At 36.5% G+C, this 12,210-nt stretch overlaps 1 protein-coding gene across 2 annotated transcripts in view; it reads right to left on the reverse strand.

Annotated features, from left to right (window-relative positions):
* The window catches only part of ATAD2 (ATPase family AAA domain containing 2), a 52,768-nt gene that overhangs the window by 27,631 nt on the left and 12,927 nt on the right, over nucleotides 1–12,210 (reverse strand). The window contains exons 3-9 of one of the 2 annotated variants that reach the window (XM_064268044.1): nucleotides 10,265–10,314; nucleotides 7,611–7,776; nucleotides 7,194–7,296; nucleotides 6,904–6,991; nucleotides 5,716–5,865; nucleotides 4,986–5,103; nucleotides 1,988–2,095 (exon numbers count right to left, since the gene is read on the reverse strand). In XM_064268044.1, coding sequence (XP_064124114.1) covers nucleotides 1,988–2,095; nucleotides 4,986–5,103; nucleotides 5,716–5,865; nucleotides 6,904–6,991; nucleotides 7,194–7,296; nucleotides 7,611–7,776; nucleotides 10,265–10,314 — 783 coding nt within the window. Of the gene's footprint in view, nucleotides 1–1,987; nucleotides 2,096–4,985; nucleotides 5,104–5,715; nucleotides 5,878–6,903; nucleotides 6,992–7,193; nucleotides 7,297–7,610; nucleotides 7,777–10,264; nucleotides 10,315–12,210 lie in introns of both variants that reach the window. The other variant, XM_064268043.1, reaches the window with a different exon arrangement.

Below are 12,210 nucleotides of genomic sequence, written 5' to 3' on the forward strand. Positions count from 1 at the left end.
TTGTGCATAATATACAGAGTGTTTACCATTTGCCAGACGCTGCTTTAGGTGCTTTACGTGTATTAATCCACTAGGTCCTCACAAGTCCTAAGAGGTAGGTATTCTTAAGAAAATCGAGGCACAGAGAAGTTAACTAACTTTCCCAAGGTCACACAGCTATTAAGCGGCAACTCTGCTATACTATCTCTCAGCAAAACAGTCCACAACGCGCCAGCGTCTGGATCCACATCAATCCTCTCAGGCAGGCAAGAATGTATCGCTACTTTCCTAACTAGTCTCAAAATCAGTATGATAGGTTACAAAGAATATATCTAGAAGAATCTGCTCATTTTATAGATCAAAAGTAAAAGCCAATTATGTTAGTGGCTAGAGAGCCTAAGAATGACTGCTACAATTGAACAGAAGTAAAAGACACCATGCTTACCACGACTGAAATTCTTGTGAGGCCCAAACTCTAAGAATTTATACAGTGAAAACATTTGATGGACTAGTTTTCAATTTTGGGTTTTCAATGGCTGTTTTTAAAATAATTCTCAATAAAATTATAACCGCATAATATAAAATCCATAAGATTAACTCCACGTGTATAACTGAACCTCAAAACCAAACCCGGTGCCACTGAGTCAATTCTGACTCCTAGTGACCCTACTGGACAGAGGAGAACTGCCCCCTAGGGTTTCCAAGGCTGTAATCTTTATCGAAGTGCTGTCACATCTTGCCCCCAAAGAGCAAATGGTGGGCTCAAACTACTGACGTTTCAGTTAGTGGTGGTGGCCTTAACCACTGTGCCACCAGGACTCAGAAAAATACAAGTAATCTAAGTATACAGTTTTCAGATGATCTAACTCATTGCTGTCCAATAGAAATAAGATGCAAACCACAAATGTAATTTTAGATTTTCTATTAGCCACAATAAAAAAAGGGAAATTTTTATAATGTATTTTATTTATCCTAATATATCTAAAATACTATGATTTCAACATGCAATCAATATATATAAATAATTTTATTGTGCTTTAGGTGAAAGTAATCAATATTTTTTAAGTTGAGATAGTTTACATTCTTTTTTTTATACTATGTTTTTGTGATCCAGGTGTGAGTTTTTCGCACTTACAGCATATCTCAGTTCAGACTAGCCACACTTTAAGTGCTCAGTCGCATCTGCAGCTAAGAGCTACTGTAGCGGACAGGGCAGCTCTAAGATGCCACAAGGATCGAGCTCAGGATACTGAAGTGACTGGTTCGCATGCCCCTTGAACTACTACTTTCCAATTGCTTCATCAAGGATTGTGCTCTACTCTAAGTATAAAGTGTATTTCATTATTAGAATCCAAGCACTTTTCATCTACCCACATCTATAAAATGGGAATAATCCTTGTCCTATTTACTTCACATAATTATTGAGAAAATCAGAGTTGGTTAATATATGTGGACTTAACACTATAAGAAGTATACAAACCTGTTGCTGTCAAGCTGATTCTGACCCATAGTGACACTATAGGACAGAGTAAAACTGCCCCATGGGGTTTCCAAGTAGTGGCTAGTGGATTTGAACTGCCGACCTTTTGGTTAGCAGCCAAGCTCTTAACCACTGTGCCACCATGGTTACCTTAAGAAGTATATAAATGGTTATGAAATTAGTAAAGCCTTCAATTTTCCTCAAGAGTTCTACAGTAAGAATGTATTGATATAACTAAAAGGAAAAAAAAAAATTGAAATTAAAAACAAAAGAAAACAAAACAACATTTCCTCAAGTCAATGTTTATCAAGCAACATTTTGAGCTATGCAATGGTTTCGCAAGAAAACTTCACCATGCTCTAACCTGTTACTAGTTTCAACTGTAGGTATTTCTAACAAGAGGACATTCTGATTTCTACATTAGCCTATTAATTTTTTTGTTCAGCCAAATTGTACACATTCCCAAATTATCCAACTTTCTCCCCACTTAAAAATAGCTGTTTAAAAAGGCATCAATATGGCCCTTACCTGCTGATAGCTCTATTACGGCTCCTCTTCCTTCGCCTCTCAAATTGCTGTTCATCTTCAGAAGAGGAAGATGAAGTAGAGTCACTACTGTGAATTGCATGCCTTCGTCTACAGTAAGAAGGAGATTTTAAGTCATGATGAGGGAAGACAGGAAAAAATGGGCACAAGAGCCAAACATCAGAAAAACTCAATGATGCAAAAATTACTACATCTGATGAATCAAAAAAAGTAGCTTTTGTGGGTTGAATCCTTCGAAGGGAACAAAAGATTTGGATAATTGAGAGGAAGAAAAAAGACAGTAGGCTCTAGTAGGGCTGACCATCAAATGTTCACTAAGACAGGCAATAGTCCAGGGAGAGTGATTTGTCTTGATACAAATCAGTTACGCTTAAAGAGAATGGTGGGAAAAAGAACGTATTAGAATCTCGAAACTGTAATTTGAAAAAGTATCTTCAATACATATAATTTCATATTTGGGAGGAAATAATCTATTTTGAAATGTCATATATCCTTAAAGGCAGGACAGGGGATTTTTATGTAAACCAAAACGGATCAGGAAGGTAAAAAAATGCTTGTAAACATCGAAAAATCTATAGCGTTTCATCAACTGTAAATTCCTAACTCTGTTACTTAAGCAGCTATGTAAATGTGAGTTCTCTAACCTATATGGGCCTCAGTTTTCTCACTTACGAAAAGGGATAAAAATACTACCAAATTCTCAGGCTGGTTGGTAGTATTAAATAAGATGCCAAATGCTACACACAAAAAAATTTAAATCATTTCTACCTTTGGACAGTAGCAAAAAAACCAGAAGGGGTGGGGGGGAGAACATGGCTGGGAAAACCTTTAATCATTCTATTGGCTCAGGGTCCAGAGCTTTTCCTGAGTCAGAGTGCAATCTTGTTAAGTAGGTGTTCCCAAAAATATAAAAGGTTCACAACCTATCATGTGCATAATGTAGGTCCAGAATTCTGTATCTCACAAACTCTGAAAAAAAGCGTTTCCATTACTCACTTAGCAGCAAAACATGGTCTGAAATGGCAGGAGGCAATTTATAGTCGCTTTTTATCCCCCTTACTATGATTATTCATAACCAAACAAACCAAATCCACTGCCGTCGAGTCAATCCCGACTTATAGCGGGACAAAGTGGAACTGCCTGATAAGAGTTTCCAAGAACCGCCTGGCAGTTTCGAACTGTCAACCTCTTGGTTAGCAGCCGTAGCACTTAACCACCACGCCACCAGGGTTTCCATGATTATTCATATATCGCTTTAAAGAATTATTAATGTGTTTGATTATACACCCTGTATAACTCTGGAGATTTAATGTTATTACTACATATGCAGTGTTATCATTGTACATCCTGAAAAAAACCTGAATTCTGAAACACAGATGGTTCCAAGGATTTTGGATAAGAAGTTGTGGAAACATACAAATAAAAAAAAATAATCATCCACCCACCCAACTACCCAAGACCATTGCTGTGATTAGCTTGAATCTAAAATATCTAGTACAAGTCTGCAGTTTTATAGGAAAAACTAACTTATTTAACATCACCATTTCAATAGATTCTGACATCTCTGTGTATTTACGTAACTAAAGTAAGACTATCTTTAAAATTAATACAAAGAACTAATATTTACTGTTTCCTGTTCCAGGTGCTTAGCATGTTATCTCATTTAATGCTAATTAAAACGGTGCACAAGTATGTATTACGTAGTAGGCCCATTTTACAGTCAAGGCTAGAGTGGAACATAGGTTAAATGATTTGCTCAACAGGTTAGTCTGTTGTCTACATCTATTCTGTTCCAACAGTGGTCTGTCTATTCCAAGAATCTACATTTTATACACTATCACACTGGTGGTCATGGGGAGTTCAGAGAACACTACACCTTACTCTCCTTTTCGGAAGATCATTAACTTCACTACCAAAGTATTGGTCCTTAGTGACTTTCTAAGGGGCCTATAAAAAATACTGACAATGTGACCTCCTTTCAAGTCAGTTTATCTTGGGCAGCCCTAACAGGGTGAGTTCGTCTTCTTGATCCCCCATCCTCTAGGTCTTCTGCAGAGATGATGAAACAAGAAAGCTACAATGTACACTGTGGTTTTGCCAATTTGAAAATCAAATAAAACATCAAAGTATAGTTATACTAGGGATGCAAATAGTGTTTCATATTTTTTCTAGAAAAGGCAAATCTCAGCACTTCAAATCAAAACATGACTGGATATTCTGCTTCTTCTATGACTACCAAGAGCTATTCAGGTAGTCGAAGTCTTATAATACTTCAGTCTTACTTCTGGGTAATGTTAGGGAAAAAGTACCATTTCCAGTATCAATGTCATTTTTTCTCCCTTTCTAGTCTTCACCAACAAGCTCTCTTATTCATAAACTACCATGGTGCTACTATATTACCCTGACATTTCTAATTCATCTGAAAACCTTTCATTACTCAGGAGACTAAAGTAAAAGGAGCAATTACTTCTTTGGGCTTAAATCTGACAGACAAGCAACAACTATTGGGATGTAGAAAGAAAAACACATGAATAATTTGAGTAGTCAAAGAAAATGAATGTTGCCTACTAAAATAGATCCAGAAAAGGACGACTAGGTGTGTAACTTAGAACGCTTGACATGGTAGGAAAATCTCTGTGATAGTGTGTGAAGATTAAAGCTACACTCTAACTTACTGTGAGGATTAAATGAAATAGTCTATGTAAAATGCTTAACACAGAACTAGGAATACAATAAACATCGAATAGATGGTAGCTCTATTATTAACAGCTGCAACAATGGATTACTAAGGTAGTTACTAACACTTCTTATTAGTGGAAGCAAAAGCAAAAACTGTTCGACTGTAAGCATAGCATTAAACTCTCCCAAATGTAAGATTTGAGAATCCTACCCTAATACACCCAATTTTAAAACTCCAGAATTCTACCCTAACGTAGCCACATTTGTGTTGTCATAAATCAATCACTATTTCAGAACCAACCTGTTTATTCGTTTACAATAAGGACTTCTTGGTCCCGCAGAAGACAATCGGTATCTTGGTCTTGCAGGAGAAGCTGGGCCACTATAAAATATATTGGGCTTTCTCTGATGACGAGGTTCTAAAAAAAGAATTATATCTACATGACATACAAATATATATGATGCTATATTTGCTTTTTATCTGAATACTTACAAATGGGCTGCCTGCCATGAAAATACTAGTAAATGCCTACTATAGAGTGTTTTACTGTTCACATTTTAAATCTGCATGTCTGCAGGGTTGCTGTTGAAAATATGTACAGCACAGACACTAACCAAACAAAAAACACACTGGCCATGAATAACCATTATGATAGTACTGATGCATAACAAGTGATTATTAGCCCTGCATGTCTATGCTCAGAAGTATTGAAGTACAACGTTAACATAAATCATAAGCAGTTCTATCTACAGAAACTGACAAAATAGATTAAAATGGAAAGCTGTGAAATCTAAAATAATTCATGGCAGACATATAAAATTCCAAAATAGCCCAACTGTTTGCTTTGGTCAAGGCTACCACTTTGGAAGAAATGACAAATTTAGGATAGGTTAAGAAAAGACAACAGCCATGAGTATTTGGCAATGCCATAACATGAAAAATACTGAAAAACAACAAAGAATTAGAGAGGAGGGACAGTAAAGATAAAGCTAATACAATAATTACATCTCCTACAATATACAGCACTTACTTTCCAATGGAGCCTGGTAGTAAACAGTAGCTTTTCTCTGTCGAAGATAATATCGTTTCTGATTATCTTCTTCTCCATCTTCTTCATCATCTTCTTCTTCATCTTCATCATCATCTTCACCATCATCTTCATCTTCTTGGTCTTCACCCTCTTCAGAAGATTCTACAATTAAGAAACACTTACTTCCAAAAGGATACTCACCAAAATGTCAACAATTGTTAACAGAGAGCTTGGTTGGAGAATAGTCCCCTGCCATTTTATTTATCTACTTTTAGATTGTTCATAGAAAAAAAAGAACCTGTAATTCTTTTGTAATATTAAATGAAGATTTAAAAGAATGAAATAAAATTTAGAATAAAATCAAGTTGAAGGGGAAAAAGTAAGCATAGAATTAAAGGTTATTGTTAATAAATACCAAATTAAAGTTACTGCTAATTTAACTAATATAGCTGGCTAAAGTCTCCAAGTTAAAAGGCCAAAGCTGAGTGAGGAGATGCTAAAATTTGACATGTTATGTTAAACTTAAATTTGACATTCCATCCACCTCTCTAGCTGTCATTGAGGTACACGCAGCATAACTCAAACAATCAGCTTATGGTAACAGTAAAACGTCCTCACCGAACATTTTAGAAAACTGGGTTTCACTCAAGAAAAATTCTAATAGTTTATGGTAATAAGCTCTAAGTTGGAAAAAAAAAAAAAAGTTAACTTTATTCACCTTTTAAGTTAAATAGGTAGATATATAATATGATATCTGTAGATGTGGAGCCCCGGTAGCACAGTGGTTAAGAGCTCACCTGCTAACCAAAAGGTTGGCAGTTCAAGTCCACCAGCCACTCCTTGGAAACTCTGCGGGGCAGTTCTACTCTGTCCTGTAGGGCAGCTATGAGTCAGAATCGACTTGACCGGGCAATGGGTTTTTTGGCTTGGTATGTAGATGTATTATACAACAAACCAATTTTATTTGCTTTAGAATTACTGATTTCAGGTACTTTCCCAAACGTAGTGTCCTTTTAAGTTCTTCCCTGCCCCCAACTTTTTTATTTTTAATTATGATCAATCCCTTGATCTCTGACCAATTACCATAAAAGTCACAGCTTCTGAATAAGACAGACAATTTCCTACTAAATAAAAATTGTTGAAACTCAAACCCAGGAGATGGAACAGCAACAACAGAAAGAGACTAACCCACACTGCCTTCTTGATTATCAGTTGTTTCTTCATCAGTTCTTTGGATACGTTTTTGTTTCCCTCTTGTATACATATTAAGATTCCCCTAAAATCATTTAAAGAAGAGCCATTAGCATGTAGTATATTTATTAAAAAAATTCAGTAGTATCTTCCAGCAGTAACCAGTTACTGATCAAATAAACGCTAAGCAAAGATGTGACTAATTTAACCAAAAATGGATAGATACTACAGAACAAAATTTAACTGGAGACTGTGAAATCACTCCCTTAGTGAAAGAACACATTTACTTCTTCAGCTTCATTAAACACTCCCAAGTCTTCAAGTTCTCTCATTCGCTGTCTACGCATCTTCTTCATGTCATCCATTTTTTGAAGTACAGCTTCAGCGGTGCTTAAAAAAATTGATATAAACATAAGCTAAAATGGTAAGAGTAAATTTTTAAAACTTAAAATATTTTCATCCAATGTAATCTTTGGGTGCTGGGATTTTAAATACCTCTATAAGCACTGATTTACTTGTATATTTTTAAATTTCCTTCTAAGAATATTAATACATAGAATTATTACAAAGTACTTTTCATTCTACTTTATACTTCACACAAACTGATGCATTAAACGTTCAGACTAGTAAAAATTCATGACACTTCTCCCCCCTCCAAATTTTCTGTAAAATAAATCACCTTGGTCTAAGGAATCCTGACTTACTTTGTTATAAGTTTGTCAAATAGCACGGACTGGTTCACCGTACTGTAACGACTTCTAATCCTACAACTTCGGCGAACTTCAACATCACCATTCTCTTCACGCACATGTTCTGAAGTTTGAATGATATTTCTAGTCCTCAGTGACCGAGTAACTGGAATCACTTTGTCTTCACAGATCAATTCATAAAAATAAATTGGAAGATTTTAAATTATAATATTTACATCAATTCTAAACCAAACAGTTGAAAAACCACTCGTAACAAAATCATAGTATCTTTAACTTGTCTTTCTTAAAAATGTTACAAAACAAAAATAAAATTATAGCATATACCCACCATATGACCCAGCTATTCTACTTTTAAAAGAAAAGGAAAAATATGTAATATGAAGACTTGTACACAAATGTTCAAAGCAGCTTTACTTGTGACAGCCCAAAACTGGAAACAACACAAATGTCCATCAAAGGACGAACGGATGAACAAATCAGGGTGTAGCCATATAACGGAACACTATTTAGCAACAAAAAGCAAAAACAGGGATGAATCTCAAAATAATTATGCTGAATGAAAGAAACCAGACAAAAAAGAACGCATACTATATTATTCCATTTATATAAAACTCTAGAAAATAAAAACTAATCTAAAATGACAGAAAGCAGATTGGTGGTTACTCCAAAATCTTGGGATGGGGGTATGGTAAATGGGAGGGATTATAAAGGAACGTGATGAAACTTTTGGGGGTGCTGGATATCTGACTATCTTATTGTGGTGATGGTTCCACCAGTGTACTTTTTTGACAAAAACTAACAAATTATATATTTTAAATATGTACAGTTTATTGGATTTGTCAGGTGCTGTTGATTCTGACTCATAGCGACCCTATGCACCACAGAACAAAACATTACCTGGTCCAGCGCCATCCTCACAATTGTTGCTATGCTTGTACCCTCTGTTGCAGCCGTTGTGTCAATCCATTTTGTTGAGGGCCTTCTTCTTTTTTGCTTACCCTCTACTCTACCAAGCATGACATCCTTCTCCAGTGACTGAACTATCCCTCCTGATAACATGTCCAAAGTATGTGAGATGTAGTCTTGCCATCTTTGCATCTAAGCATTCTGGTTGTACTTCTTCCAAGACAGATTTGTTTGTTCTTTTGGCAGTCCATGCTATACTCAATATTCTTCGCCAACACCACAATTTAAAGGCATCAATTTTTCCCGTTTCTTTCTGTTTCCAGCTTTCGCATGCATATGAAGCGACTGAAAACACCATGGCTTGGGGCAGGTGCACCTTAGTCTACAAGGTGACATCTTTGCTTTTCAGCACTTTAAAGAGGTCTTTTGCAGCAGATTTGCTCAATGCAACGGGTCTTTTGATTTCTTGACTGCTGCTTCCATGGGTGCTGCTTGTGAATCTAAGTAAAACGAAATCCTTGACAACTTCAATCTTCTCTCCATTTATCCTGATGTTGCTTACTGGCCCACTTGTAAGGATTTTTGTTGTCCTTATGTTGAGGTGTAATCCATACTGAAGGCTGTGGTCTTTGATTTTCATCAGTTTAAGCGCTTCAAGTTCTCTTTCCATTCAGCAAGGAAGGTTGGGTCATCTGCATAAAACAGGTTGTTAATGAGTCTTCCTCCAATCCTGATGTCCCGTTCTTCTTCATATAGTCCAGCTTCTCGGATTATTTGCTCAGCATACAGGCTGAATAGGTATGGTGAAAGGATACAACCCTGACACACACCTTTCCTTAAACCATGCAGTATCCCCTTGTTCTATTGAAATGACTGCCTCTTGATCCATGTACAGATTCCTCATGAGCACAATTAAGGGTTAGGGAATTTCCATTCTCTGCAACGTAATCCATAATTTGTTATGATCCACACAGTCAAATGCCTTAGCAATAAAACACAGGTAAACATCTTTCTGGTATTCTCTGCTTTCAACCAGGATCCATCCAACATCAGCAATGATATCTCTGGTTCTGCATCCTCTTCTGAACCCAGTTTGAATTGTTGGCAGTTCCCTGTTGATACACTGCTGCAGCTACTTTTGAATGATCTTCAGCAAAAGTTTGTTTGCGTGTGATATTAGTTATATTGTTTGATAACTTCCACATTTGCTTGGATCACCTTTCTTGGGAATAAGCATAAATATGGATCTCTCCCAGCTGGTTGTCTTCCAAATTTCTTGGCACAGATGAGTGAGCACTTCCAGTGCTGCATCTGATTACTGAAACATCTCAACTGGTATTCCATCAATTCCCAGAACCTTGTTTTTAGCCAATGCCTTCTGTGCAGCTTGGACTTCTTCCTTCAGCACTATTGGTTCCTCATCATAGGTTATTTCCTGAAATGGTTGAACGATGACAAATTCTTTTTGGTATAATGAGTCCGTGTATTCCTTCCATCTTCCTTTGGTCCTTCTTCTTAGTCTATCTCAGTCTGGAAGCTCAGCTGAAACCTGTCTGCCATGGGTGACCCTGCTGGTATTTGAATACCAGTGGCATAGCTTCCAGCATCACAGCAACACACAAGCCCCCGCAGTACGACAAACTGACAGATGCATGGAGGAACTTACTGGATATATCTCAACAAACCGTAAAAAATATTAATTACATGCTTGAAAATTTTGAAATGCCTTTAACATTACTTACCTTCCTGGCACTCTTCTTTTTTTTTATCAGCCTGCTGTCTGGCCAACTGCCTATATGAAAAAATATATTAAATAGTTCAAATTAATTGACATAACCTTAAATGCTATATTCTATAGTGCTTATAAGCTAAGACAAAAAGTTAAATCAGTCTGGAGAGTAATGCCTGTGGATACCTAAAGTACACTGAAAAAAAAAAAATGGCTTGAGAATATACACATTTAATATAAAAAACTTATTGCTGTCAAGTCAATTCCGACTCATAGCAACCCTATAGGAAGGAGTAGAACTGCCCTATAGAGTTTCTAAGGAGTGCCTGGTGGATTCAAACTGCTGACCTTTTGGTTAGCAGCCATAGCACTTAACCACTATACCACCAGGGTCTCCATGTTTAATGTAAGTTTTGACTAAACAAAATCTGAGAACACTTGGGTGAAATTCAAGGATATATGCATTAACTCTTAGCTAAATAGAATTAATCAAATCAAAGCATCTTATGTGAAACAATAAATGAAAAGCTTACTTAAGCATTTTAAGTATACTTCAACTAAGCATTGAACAAAAAGACAGTGTTTTACTCCAAAGGGATATAACAGTCTCTCACCCTCAAGGAATTTTTAAGTATAAACAGAACTAATGCCCCTTGGCAACATGTTAACTACATTCTAAGAACATCTGTAGGCTACAATCTTTATGTGACAGGCATTATTATCATTCATGTATGGAAACAAAACCATTCGTAAATCTGATACCCAACTGGCAGGCAGAGTCTACTGAACTGAAAGAATACTTTCCAAGGCTTAGAAAAAAAAAGAAAGAAAAAAAGATCCTCCTCTCATCTTTTTTCAAAAATCCATTCGGCAAACAAAACAGTGTATCTCATTAACTTATTTTTAGGAACTCAATTTTCTATACTTGGATAAGTGGTATCTGTTAATCAACCTATATATCAAGCTATTTGCAAGTGAGCTGACATATGTATGGAATTTCAAATTATTACACTTTGAAAAGAAAATAAAACCATCTTATCCAAAGATTTGATTTGTGTATTCTCATAACAATATGTCATTATTAACTCCTTACCTGTCTTGGAAGACAGGTAAGAGCCAAGAACAAAATAGAAGTCTTGGAACAACTCATCCACAGGTCAGGGTCTAGTTTGTCCACTGTCTCGTAGACTTCTCATGAAGAGGCCCTCCACATCATGTTGGTCTACACTTTAAATAAATGAGGACCTAATAGGTACTAGAGACACAATGATTAAAGCATTGTTTTTCTTCCTTTTTTTTGCTAGGTGGGGAAAGAGGGTGCTTTACTCTTACAGGGTTGGTAAACTTTTCTTTTAAAGGGCTAGATAGTAAATATTTTAGGCTTGTGAGTTATAAACAAACAAACAAAGCCACTGCCGAGAAGTCGATTCCGACTCATATGCAGTTACTCAACCCTGCCACTATAGTGTGAGAGCAGTCACAGGTGAAATGAGTAGGCACGGCTGTGTTTCAGTGAAGTGGTATTTACAAAAACAGACAGCGAGAAGTTTGCCAAGCCTTGTGCATCTGATGAAAGCTATAGATCTTCCCCCTGCCCTCCCAGAAAATCACACACACACACACACAGACGCATGCACGCACACATGCACACGCACACACACACGTTTAAATACTGCTTCAAAGGGCTCACGAACCTGAAGATCGTCCACAATCCTAGGACACTAGCTTAAGAACCCCAGGATCAAAGAAATGTAGATCCTGCCATCAAGGCAGTTACCTCCTGTGTTATTTTGTGTACCTTTGTTTATTATCCTAACATTCATGATCATCTAGACTTTTAGCCCCAAATAGGTTGAAAACGAAGGAAAAAAAAAAAAAATCCGAAAGGAAGGAAGTAATTAGATTACCACAGCTAGGCAAAATGACAGCAGTGAAGGGGTCAGCCAGTTAAGAAACAAA

The sequence above is a fragment of the Loxodonta africana genome, chromosome 14, assembly GCF_030014295.1.
Source record: "Loxodonta africana isolate mLoxAfr1 chromosome 14, mLoxAfr1.hap2, whole genome shotgun sequence".
NCBI lineage: Eukaryota > Metazoa > Chordata > Mammalia > Proboscidea > Elephantidae > Loxodonta > Loxodonta africana.